Below are 13586 nucleotides of genomic sequence, written 5' to 3' on the forward strand. Positions count from 1 at the left end.
TTCATGAGTTCAGCTTTTTTGTGAGTAACGATAAAGTTATGCCTTTGTTGCAACGCGGGGCTGATAATGTGTCTCCGGCACATTTGACTCCGTTTTGAGAGAGAAAACGCACGGTTACCAATTTCGAAATAAACGTAACGGACAGAAATATCTCAGGTTGGTTTCATAATGGATCAATGTAGCCGGGCTGATAAAGCTATATAAATATATTTAGATTTGAGTGACGCTTTAGTATAACTAAACGTTATGAAGGTGCTGGAATATTTCATGCTATTATTCAGAGGCACCCTAAATTAATCCTTTATTGTTCACAACAGAAACGTGTACAATATCTGATTCAGTTCTGATGAGTTACATTTCTGTGTTATTGTTGGTGTATGCTGCACCCCCAATGTCCACAACATGGTGCCAGTATGCTGGGTTTTTTTCAATAAAATACTGGAAAGGATAGACATGTAGTTTGTCTCTTTTATTCGATTATTAATCGATTAATCGAAGTAATAATCGACAGATTAATCAATTATCAAATTAATCGTTAGTTGCAGCCCTAATATATATATATATATATATATATATATATATATATATATATATATATATATATATATATATATATATATATATATATATTAGGGCTGCAACAACTAATCGATTAAATCGATTAAAATCGATTATAAAACACTCGATTTTAATCGATTTAATCGATTAGTTGTTGCAGCCCTAATATATATATATATATATATATATATATATATATATATATATATATATATATATATATATATAACAACTAATCGATTAAATCGATTAAAATCGATTATAAAAATAGTTGCCGATTAATTTAGTCATCGATTCGTTGGATCTATGCTATGCGCATGCGCAGAGGCAATTCTTTAATTTAAATTGTTTTTAATTTTTTTTCATAAACCTTTATTTATAAACTGCAACATGTACAAACAGCTGAAAAACAATAATCAAAATAAGTATGGTGCCAGTATGCTGTTTTTTTCAATAAAATACTGGAAAGGATAGAAATGTAGTTTGTATTTTTTATCCGATTATTATTTGATCGAAGTAATAATCGACAGATTAATCGATTATCAAATTAATCATTAGTTGCAGCCCTAATATATATATATATATATATATATATATATATATATATATATATATATATATATATATATATATATATATATATATATATATATATATATATATATATATATATATATATATATATACAGTACAGACCACAAGTTTGGACACACCTTCTCCTCATTCAATGCATTTTCTTTATTTTCATGACTATTTACATTGTAGATTGTCACTGAAGGCATCAAAACTATGAATGAACACATGTGGAGTTATGTACTTAACAAAAAAAGGTGAAATAACGGAAAACATGTTTTATATTCTAGTTTCTTTAAAAATAGCCACCCTTTGCTCTGATTACAGCTTTGCACACTCTTGGCATTCTCTCAGCAGATTTTTACAGCTAAATGTGTATATATAGTTTATACACGTATACACCTTGGCCCCCCAGACACATTTTTTTCTCTCAATGTGGCCCCCAAGTCAAAATATTTGTCCAGCTCTGCTCTGGAGGTGCCTCTAGGTCAGTGTTTTTCAAACTTTTTTGAGCCAAGGCACATTTTTGACGTTGAAAAAATGCGGAGGCACACCACCAGCAGACATCATTAAAAACGAAACTCAGTTGACAATAAAAAGTCGTTGTCGCAATTGTTGGATATGACTTTAAACCATAACCAAGCATGCATCACTATAGCTCTTGTCTCAAAGTAGGTGTACTGTCACCACCTGTCACATCACGCCGTCACTTATTTTGAGTTTTTTGCTGTTTTCCTGTGTGTAGTGTTTTAGTTCTTGTCTTGCGCTCCTATTTTATTGGCTTTTTCTCTTTTTTTGGTATTTTCCTGCAGCAGTTTCATGTCTTCTTTTGAGCGATACTTCCCGCATCTACTTTGTTTTAGCAATCAAGAATATTTCAGTTGTTTTTATCCTTCTTTGTGGGCACATTGTTGATTGTCATGTCATGTTCAGATGTTCGATGTGGACGCCGTCTTTGCTCCACAGTAAGTCTTTGCTGTCGTCCAGCATTCTGTTTTTGTTTACTTTGTAGCCAGTTCAGTTTTAGTTTTGTTCTGCGTAGCTTTCCCTAAGCTTCAATGCCTTTTCTTAGGGGCACTCACCTTTTGGTTTAAGCATTGGACACCTTTTTACCTGCACACTGCCTCCCGCTGTTTCCGACATCTACAAAGCGATTAGCTACCGGCTGCCACCTACTGATATGGAAGAGTATTACACGGTAACTCTAGACAGCACCGACCACTCAACAACAACACATTATTTGCGGACTATAATTACTGGTTTGCAAAAAATATTTTTAACCCAAATACGTGAAATTACATAATCTCCCACGGCACACCAGACTGTATCCAGGGGTTGAAAAACACTGCTATTGGTCACGTGATTGCAACCCAGCAATGGTATTGTTCCTTGGTAAGATATACTGCAATCTAAATAGTCGCATATACGGGAGGGTCGTACTCACTTATGTGGTACTTTCTACCTGCATGAGGTCACTAGATACCGTATTTTTCGGAGTATAAGTCGCTCCGGAGTATAAATCGCACAGGCTGAAAATGCATAATAAAGAAGGAAAAAAACATACCGTATATTATCAAATAAACGCCCTTGGGCAAATAACCGCCCATGTCCTAATAGCCGCCCGGGGTCGGACACCATTTTGTGAATTAACCGCCTCTTCCTAATAACCGCCTATGTCCAAATAGCCGCCCATGGACTGTTATTTGCATAATTTAGATTAAAATGCTACTGGGGTTGCGTTTGCTGCAGTATTATTGTTTTGATGGTTTTATAGAGTACTTGGTACCATAATTGTATTTCCTGTATGCTGCTTTATTTAAAACGGAGTACTGTAGCCTTTATTTTATTTAAGTGACAGTATTATTGTTCTGTTTTGATGGTGGGTTTTATACTTGAATACTTGGTACCATAATTGTATTTTTCCCGGTAGGCTGCTTTATTTAAAAAGTTTATTTATTTTTAGTATTGGTATTCTATTTGACAATTGATGCACTACTGCCATGTTGAGGACTTGTTGATCTCTTGTCTTTTGATAGCCTACCTCATGTTGATCTCTTGTTTTTTTGTTTGTATGTTTACAATAGCTTTTACATTTAAAGTTTTTTGTACGAAAAAAAAATACTGGACAGTAACTATTGTAACCAAATAATAGCCTGGTGCAGGCTGGTGCAAAAATAAATAAAAGCCTTGTGCAAATAACCGCCTGCTTCTTTTAAACGCCTGTCTCCAAAATCGATTTTGTGAAATAAACGCCCGGGCTACCATTTGGTAATATATGGTATATAAGTCGCACTGGAGTATAAGTCGCATTTTTTGGGGAAATTAATTTGATAAAACCCAACACCAAAAATTGACATTTGAAAGGCAATTTAAAATAAATAAAGAACAGGCTGAATAAGTGTACGTTATATGAGGCATAAATAACCAACTGAGAATGTGCCTGGTATGTTAACGTAACATATTATGGTAAGAGTCATTCAAATAACTATAACATATAGAACATGCTATACGTCTACCAAACAATCTGTCACTCCTAATCGCTAAATCCCATGAAATCTTATACGTCTAGTCTCTTACGTGAATGAGCTAAATAATAATATTTGATATTTTACGGTAATGTGTTAATAATTTCACACATAATTCGCTCCCGAGTATAAATCGCACCCCCGGCCAAACTATGTAAAAAACTGTGACTTATAGTCCGAAAAATACGGTAATTAAATGCAGGTAAATTAAGGCAGTAGGGGAAATACGTCAGTGAGTAAACCATGATATAAATAGCATTTTGTAAAAATACACAGTTCAAAAAGTTGCTGAGGAACCATTAGCCAGAAGAACGTCCATTAAAGCAGAGGATGCAACACTTTATAGGATTTCAATCTAATAGGAGTCTAATAAGTCTGGCAGACAAACGGTTACTTTTGCTTGGAATGGTTTCAAATAGCGCACATTCCATTTCACTTGGGGGGGGTTGCTGGCTTAGCGTCTTAAATGTCATAGCACAAAGCGAGCAACAACGCCTGCTTACAACGTGTCAAAAGTGATCTCATTACGCAGCGTTTATTACAAATTAGGACTAATAATGAAGGGCGGGTAATCATATCAAGGAGCTGAACCGACGCCATGTTTACAATATGGCAAATTAACAAGGAGTCAAGAGAACACCGTCGGCTTGGTTGTGTACAAACTGTTTTGGGACTTTCTGCAGGATGTGCAAAGTGATGTCTTACCTCTGACAGGAAGGTCTGTGCTGATTTCTGTGCGCCGACATGCAGCAAATACTCATACACGTATAAAGCTAACCTGCAACAGAAAGACACAAAAAAACAAAAAACATGTAAGTTTACCGGCAAAATGTTTTGTTTATTTTGAACAAGTTAAAAGGTAAATACGTCACTCGCACAATTCAACATGTCCGAAAAGGAGAAGGAAGAAACAGAGCTTTTTTTTTTTAATCCTCACCCTTCTAACATATTTCAGCAATTACTGATAGTTTGTTCGCTTCCTGTGTTGAACAAGTCCACATGTTAGCATTTTCTAATAATAGGGACAGGAAGCTGTGATAGTTTGGCTTCATAGAGTTTACCTTGTTCAGTATTTGAAGAAGAAGAAATCAATAAAGTACTACAAATTGACAGAAACATTGTATAATGTTTCACAGTACCTTAATTAGATAACATTAGGAAATACATAGAGGTGTAAAGAAACTGAACGATGAGTAAATACAGTCGTGGTCAAAAGTTTACATACACTTGTAAAGAACATGATGTCATGGCTGTTTTGAGTTTCCAATCATTTCTACAACTCTTATTTTTTTGTGATAGAGTGATTGGAGCACACACTTGTTGGTCACAAAAAACATTCATGAAGTTTGGTTCTTTTATGAATTTATTATGGGTCTACTGATAATGTGAGCAAATCTGCTGGGTCAAAAGTATACATACAGCAATGTTAATATTTGGTTACATGTCCCTTGGCAAGTTTCACTGCAATAAGGCGCTTTTGGTAGCCATCCACAAGCTTCTGGTTGAATTTTTGACCACTCCTCTTGACAAAATTGGTGCAGTTCAGGTAAATGTGTTTGTTTTCTAACATGGACTTGTTTCTTCAGCATTGTCCACACGTTTAATTCAGGACTTTTGGTGTTGGAATTATTTAAATCGGGCAAAACATTTTGAAATAGTAAATGGTATTAGGGAATTTCGGGAGATTTGGGAATTTTTTTTAACTTGGAAAATGGGGTAGTTTGAATGTCCTGGATGGTGGAATGTGTTGACGGTGGAATTGTTTGAATAGGTTTAAAAATGTGGGAATGGTGGAAGTTTGAAAAATGGCCAATTCATTTTGAATGGGGAAAAATGTCCCGGAAAACCTGGAATTCTGGGAAATCTGGGAACAGTTTGAAGTTGGAACAGTTTGAATCGGGTGAAAAATGTGGAAGGTAGAGCGCGCCAAATTCTCGAGAAGAAGAAGAAGTTGAATAACTAGAAGAGGCAATTCCTGAAGGAATTGTGTGTGAATGCTCCAATGCTGAAGTTGAAGTGAAATGCTGACAGAATGTAGTATGAATGTAAGAATAGTTTGAATGTTGGAATGGTTTGAATGTTGAAGAGTTGACGCTGAACTGAAATGCTAAATGGAATGTAGGATGAATGTAGAAATGGTTTAAATGTTGAAATAATTTAAACGCTGAAGTGGTTTGAACATTGGAATGGTTTGAATGTTGAAGAGTTAAAATTTCCAGGAAAACCGTAATTTGGTTTGGAACTTGGGAAAGTGTTAGTTTGAATGTCCAGGATGAGTGGAATGTGTTAATGTTGGAATGGTTTGAATAGCTTGAAAAATGTGGGAATTGTGCAACTTGGAAAAATTTACCATTAATATCAATGGGAACTTCCTGGAAATGTGGGAATTTTGGGGAAAGCAGGATTTAAAAAAAAAATGATTAGGAGCTTGAATGTCCTGAATGAGCTGAATTGGTTGGTGTTGGAATTGTTTAAATCGGGCAAGAAATGTTGAAGTAGTAAATGGTATTAGGGAATTTGGGGAAAATTGGGAATTTTTTTTAACTTGGAAAAGGGGTAGTTTGAATTTCCAGAAAGGTGTAATGTGTTAAAGGTGGAATGGTTTGAAGAATGTGGGAATTGTGGAAGTTAGAATAAATGGCCAATTCATGTTGAAAGAGGAAAATGCAAAAAAAAAAAGGAATTATGGGAAATCCGGGAATTTGTTTTAGAATTGTTGAAGTAGAGCACACAATTCCCAAACCGGCTGAATATTTTGAAGTTGGAACAGTTTGAATCAGATGAAAAATGTGGGAGTTGTGGAACTTTGAAGAACGTCCCTTTGATTTCAATGGGAATTTCCCAAAAAATTGGGAATTTTCCAAAAAATTGGGAATTTTCCAAAAAATTGGGAATTTTCCAAAAAATTGGGAATTTTCCAAAAAATTGGGAATTTTGGGAAAAGCGGGAATATTTTTGAAAATGGTACACAACTTGAATGGTCTGAATGAGTTGAAATGGTCAGTGTTGTAATTTCTCAAATCGGTCAAGAAATGTTGAAGTAGTAACATGTTGAATTGAGAAATGGTATTACAAAATTCCTGGAAAATCGAGAATTTTTCCAGTTCAAAAAACAACTTTGTTTTTTGTCCTGATTAAGAGGAATGTTTTGACGGTGGAACTGTTGAAATGCGATGAAAAATGTGGAAGGAGTAGTCGCCAGAAAAAAGGGTGGAAATAGGGCTTTGGAAAAGCAGGAATTCTGGAAAATTCTGGAATTTTTTTTAACTTGGAAAAATGATAGTTTGAATGTCCACGGTGGTGGAATGTGTTGAAGGTGGGATGGTTTGAATAGGTTTAAAAATGCGGGAATGGTGGAAGTTTGAAAAAAAATGGCCAATTCATTTTGAATGGGGAAAAATATCCCGGAAAACCTGGAAGTCTGGGAAATCTGGGAATTTTTGGAATTTGTCAGGGGAAAGCTCGCGATTCCCAAATAGGCTGAACAGTTTGAAGCTGAAACAGTTTGAATCGGGTGAAAAATGTGGAAGGTAGAGCGAGCCAAAATCTGGAGAAGAAGAAGAAGTTGAATAATAAATACATTAATTTTGAAGCATTCACACAATAATGGATTAGATTTATATACCCCTTTTCTAGACACTCAAGCGTTTCACAGATACGTGGGAACCCATCATTCATTCACTCCACATTCACACCTGGTGGTGGTAAGCTACATTTGTAGCCACAGCTGCCCTGGGGTAGACTGACGGAAGCGTGGCTGCCAGTTTGCGCCTACGGCCCCTCCGACCACCACCCATCATTCATCATTCATTCACCAGTGTGAGCGGCACTGGGGGCAAGGGTGAAGTGTCCTGCCCAAGGACACAACGGCAGTGATTTGGATGGCAAGAGGTTCAGGGTTTTTATTGTAGACGATTTAAAAAATGAAAAATCTAAGTTTTTCTTGTCATGCTCTGGCATATTTTTTTGGCCCCCCATGAGCTTCCGTAGTCCTGACAAATGAAAGTTTCTTTCAAAAAGTCAGCAGCACAATAAAACGTTTTGTAGGGTGCAACAAAATACTAGATCCAACTTATTGGCAAAGACTACTCTAACTAGGCAACACACCGTAGCTAGAGCTCTGCCGTAGCCTGTACACTACTGCCATCTAGCGTCTTGGAATTGCAACTGCATGCAAAGTCTACTATATAATACTTGCAAATGGGACTCAGAAGGGTAGGAATTGAATATATAACAATTGGACAGCACATTTATCATAATCAGATCACTGTTAAATGTTAAACTGAAGTAATGATTTTATTATCAATCAAATTAACATTTACTAACACACTAGGGTTGTACGGTATACCGGTATTAGTATAGTACCGCAATACTAATGAATCATATTCGGTACTATATCGTCTCTAAAAAGTACCGGTCCGACCCCCACTTTCACCCCCTTGCAGGACGAGGAATAGCTAAGGATGCTTCACTACACACCGTAGCTCACCGGCGTCACAATGTAAACAAACGCCATTGGTGGATCTACACCTAACATCCACTGTAATGATACCAAGTACAGGAGCGTATCTAGTCGATACTACTGTTATTACATCAATATTTTTTAGCATCACATTTTCTTTCGTTTTTTTAAAATGTATATTGTGTTTATAAACACAGGAAATATGTCCCAGGACTTTGAATATGACCAATGTATGATCCTGTAACTACCTGGTATGGGATTGATACCCACATTTGTGGTATCATCCCAAACTAATGTAAAGTATCCAAACAACAGAAGAGTAAGTGATTATTACATTTTAACAGAAGTGTAGATAGAACATGTTAAAAGAGAAAGTAAGCAGATATTAACAGTACACACTAGTTGTGGTGAGATTATCCTCTGCATTTGACTCATCACCCTCACCCCCTGGGAGGTGAGGGGAGCAGTGAGCAGCAGCGGAGGCCGCGCCCGGGAATCATTTTCTGGTGATTTAACCCCCAATTCCAACCCTTGATGCCGAGTGCCAAGCAAGGGAGGTAAGGGGTCCCATTTTTATAGTCTTTGGCAACGTTCCCTCTAAGGTGCGTGCCTGTGCAATTTTGCACTGCTCAAGCGTCCTCTGCGCACGACAAATCTATGCTACGCACAAAATCTAATAAAAAAAAATAAGCGCATAACAATTTTCGACACGACACGTACACGACAGAGAAAACAGTTTTCGTCATCATTGTTCAAATATTGTAACGTCTGTGGAGACGCTTTGAGGACATGAATTCCATCGATCACTTTACTGAATAAACTCTTTATTGTCGGCCATAAACACATCACCAAAACATTAGTATAAAAAATGATATCTAGCAAAACTGGTCATTTTCTGCAGTACAAACCAGACCAAAAGCAACTTTGTTATATCAACAGCAGCCGCTCGCTCTTTCTCACTTGTGCCAGCACATGCACATAAGGCACTTAGCTAGTGATGCGTTTACAGCCACACAAAAAGTCGGACAACTCCAACACCACACATAAATGGTCATTCCAGGTCGTTACACTATGATTTACCAATCAAATGTGTGCTTATTCTAGTGTCATTTATTAGGAATCTTCATTTATAAATATTAATCATGAAATGCTGTTAATAAATACTAATAAAAATATATTTTTTACAAACAGGAAGTTGCAGGAATGTACACATGATCCCCTGCTTACAATATTGTGCAACATGTGAATGTTTTAATGGGAACTAAATGCAATGTCTGAAAGGGGTACAATTTATTTCCAAAGCAGGACCTCCACCCAGACAAACAATACAAGTACACAGTTCATGAAAAACAATATTTTTTGTTATTGTCATTGTAAGTGGGCCGAAACACTTATATTAGAAAATCATCTCATGGAAATGACTGCTGTCATTTGATTATAGTAATAAGAGAATGTTGTCTGTCTATCTGTGTTGGCCTTGCGATGAGGTGGGGACTTGTCCAGGGTGTACCCCGCCTTCCGCCCGAATGCAGCTGAGATAGGCTCCAGCACCCCCTCGCGACCCCGAAAGGGACAAGCGGTAGAAAATGGATGGATGGATGGAGATTGAACTTGTTATTTAGTCAGGTTTGGGACAGGTGTGCTGCTGGTGTAGCCACAGTGTGCATGTCTGATGTTGCAATAAGAAACATGATGAGATGGCGACTTGTCCAGGGTGTACCCCGCCTTCTGCCCGAGATGGGCCGCAGCACCCCCAAAAAGGGACAAGAGGTAGAAAATGGATGGATGGATGGATGTTTAATCTACCCTAAGATTTGTTGTTAAATTAAAGCCAATATTGCAATTTTTTGTGGTCCCTGTTATTTAGAAAAGTACCGAAAAGTATCGAAATCATTTTCTGATACCAACACTAGAAAACACACAGCAGTACCGAAAATAGGTTCCGTTGAGTCCTGGTATCGATTCCCAGGGTCCGGGTATCGGTGCACATTCCTGGTTGTGCGTGCAAAAAGATGCTCAATCAATATAGTCCAATCTTTAAAAAGAGCACAAAAAGTAGTGGTAGGGCGCCGGCATAAACAAGATTTGACAGTACGAAGATCGTACACACAAAGGACCGCTTGTAAATGTGTGCTGTAAAGCTCTCCAGCTCAGAGCTAAAGAGCATCCGTGGCACTCGGCCACATCCCGGCGGAGTCTGGAGCGCTGCTGTTCAGGCACAGAGGCAACAACAACGTGAGAGGGCCATGAAGAGCGGAGTCAAGTGCTCGGGGAAAAAGACCTACAGTATATAGTCTGTGGTGGCTTTGTAAAGATGGACTTGCATGCTGGCACACAACTGGAGTGGGCTTGGTACATGACTGAGAGGTGTGAAGTCACACATCCACAGGAGGAGTATTGGACCACTTGTGACCTTAACCCGCGGCTCTAGAGCCACATGCGGCTCTTTAGCGGCGCCCTGGTGGCTCCATGGAGCCTTTTCAAAAATTTATGGAAATGGAAAAAATATGCGGTCAAAAATATGTTTTTGGTTGTAATATGGTTTCTGTAGGAAGACAAATACGACACAAACCTTCCTAATTGTTATAAAGCCCACTGTTTAATATGTTTATGCTTCACTGATGACAGTAAATGGCCAGCGCCGTTTTGTCCTACTAATTTCAGCGGCCCCTTGAACTCACCATTGTGTGGACTGTGACTCAACAGTTTGTTTACATGTACAACTTTCTCCGACGCTGCCGCAGTAAGACGTGTTTTATGCCACTTCTCCTTTGTCTCATTTTGTCCACCAAACGTTTTATGCTGTGCATGAATGCACAAAGGTGAGCTTTGTTGATGTTATTAAAGGCCTACTGAAATGAAATATTTTTATTTAAACGGGAATAGCAGATCCATTCTATGTGTCATACTTGATCATTTCGCGATATTGCCATATTTTTGCTGAAAGGATTTAGTAGAGAACAATGACAATAAAGTTCACAACTTTTGGTCGCTGATAAAAGAAAGCCTTGCCTATACCGGAAGTAGCGTGACGTCACAGGAGGAAGGATTCCTCACAATTCCCCATTGTTTACAATGGAGCGAGAGAGATTCGGTCCGAGAAAGCGACGATTACCCCATTTATTTGAGCGAGGATGAAAGATTTGTGGATGAGGAACGTTAGAGTGAAGGACTAGAGCGTAGTGCAGGGTGTATCTTTTTTCGCTCTGACCGTAACTTAGGTACAAGGGTTCATTGGATTCCACACTTTCTCCTTTTTCTATTGTGGATCATGGATTTGTATTTTAAACCACCTCGGATACTATATCCTCTTGAAAATGAGAGTCGAAAACGCGAAATGGACATTCACAGTGACTTTTATCTCCACGACAATACATCGTTGACGCACTTAGCTACGGAGCTAACGTGATAGCATCGGGCTCAAATACAGATAGAAACAAAATTTTAAAAAACCCTGACTGGAAGGATAGACAGAAGATCAACAATACTATTAAACCATGAACATGTAAACACACGGTTAATAATTTCCAGCTTGGCGAAGCTTAACAATTGAAGCTAACTTAGCTACGGAGCGGCGGCGGGCGTTGTAGCTTTCGACGACACCCCGGCTGCCATCAGAGTCGGCAAGAAACATATTTTTCCCCAAAGTTACGTACGTGACATGCACATAGCGACATGCACGTACGGGCAAGCGATCAAATGTTTGGAAGCCAAAGCTGTACTCACGGTATCTGCTATCCAGCTCAAACACAACACAACCTCCTGGTTGTGTTGCTGTAGTCCCCCGCTAATACAGCGATCGCACCTACAACTTTCTTATTTGCAGTCTCCATTGTCCATTAAACAAATTGCAAAAGATTCACCAACACAGATGTCCAGAATACTGTGGAATTGTTCGATGAAAACAGAGCAGTTTGTATGGTGACACATTGGGTCCGAATACTTCCGTTGCCGTCGTGACGTCATGCGCATACGTCATCATACATAGACGTTTTCAAGCGGAAGTTTCCCGGGAAATTTAAAATTGCACTTCATAAGTTAACCCGGCCGTATTGGCATGTGTTGCAATGTTAAGATTTCATCATTGATATATAAACTATCAGACTGCGTGGTCGGTAGTAGTGGCTTTCAGTAGGCCTTTAACATGCGGCTCTTTAGCGGCGCCCTCGTGGCTCCAAGGAGCTTTTTCAAAAATGTATGGAAATGGAAAAAATATGCGGTCAAAAATGTGTTTTTTGTTGTAATATGGTTTCTGTAGGAAGACAAACACGACACAAACCTTCTTAATTGTTATAAAGCCCACTGTTTAATATGTTTATGCTTCACTGATGAGAGTATTTGGCCAGCGCCGTTTTTTCCTACTAATTTCAGCGGCCCCTTGAACTCACCATTGTGTGGACTGTGACTCAGCAGTTTGTTGACATCAGGGGTGTCCAAAGTGCGGCCCGGGGGCCATTTGCGGCCCGCAGCTAATTGTTTACCGGCCCGCCACACATTCTGGAAATGCTATTGAAAACATTTTTAAATAATTTTAAAAAGTGGAATGAGGTGAAATCTCACAAAAGAAAGTTGCAATGTTGATACAAAGCTGCCATGCAAGCTGTTTTTTTTTCTTTTTTCTTTATTTTTCTTTTTTTGCTATTGCTCCCAAAAAAAATGTTTTTCAGAAATGAATGTTATAATGAATTATTGGCCTATTCAAGGCTCCAATTACTTCAAATATTTCACTTTAAAATGTTTTTGTGGAAAATATTGCATATTTGGTTGCGGTATAAAAACAATGTTTTCTTTGACAAAAGAGCATAAAACAACCAAAAAAATAGTTCAAACGTAAAATTGACAGATATATCTGAGGTTGATCTCGTAACTTAAGTGTTGAAAGTAAAACAAATAATAATAAAAATGTATCACTTTATGAGTGGGGGACCTTTTAGATCCCAAAGATATTTAGTGGGATTTTATTTATCTTTTCACTGTGATTACTCAGAAATAATAATACATTTAAATCAATGGTGTCCTGCATTATTGATCTTTTGAGGAATCCAATTACTTCACATCAAACATTGCTTTCTGAATGTTTTGGGCTGTGGGGGAAATACTGCATATTTCAGTTTTACTATGAAAAACAAAGTTGTCTGACAGAAAAGGCATAAAACCTTTTTTATTTCTTAACTTTATATCAACCTAAAGTTGATATAGAGATTTACTGTAAGCGTTACATTAAAAATTTAAATAATAATTTGACTTATTTTTAACATGTTAATGACGGAGACTTATGGTCCCCGGGAGCCCTAAAGGTAAAAACAAAACAAAAAATCCATTTATTTTGTTATGGTTTCAAAATGAAAAATTTCAAAGAGGCCCCCTCATGCTTTAATTTTTCCGTGTGCGGCCCTCAGTGGAAAAAGTTTGGACACCCCTGGTTTACATGTACAACTTTCTCCGACGCTGCCGCAGTAAGACGTGTT

At 37.8% G+C, this 13586-nt stretch overlaps 1 protein-coding gene across 4 annotated transcripts in view; it reads right to left on the minus strand.

Annotated features, from left to right (window-relative positions):
• Window positions 1–13586, minus strand: part of ssbp4 (single stranded DNA binding protein 4) — a 413236-nt gene that overhangs the window by 241230 nt on the left and 158420 nt on the right. For all 4 annotated transcript variants that reach the window (XM_062039061.1, XM_062039062.1, XM_062039060.1 and 1 more), the window contains one exon: window positions 4362–4434. In XM_062039061.1, the coding sequence (XP_061895045.1) occupies window positions 4362–4434 (73 nt within the window). The remainder of the gene's footprint in view (window positions 1–4361; window positions 4435–13586) is intronic.

The sequence above is a fragment of the Entelurus aequoreus genome, linkage group LG27 (genome assembly GCF_033978785.1).
Source record: "Entelurus aequoreus isolate RoL-2023_Sb linkage group LG27, RoL_Eaeq_v1.1, whole genome shotgun sequence".
NCBI lineage: Eukaryota > Metazoa > Chordata > Actinopteri > Syngnathiformes > Syngnathidae > Entelurus > Entelurus aequoreus.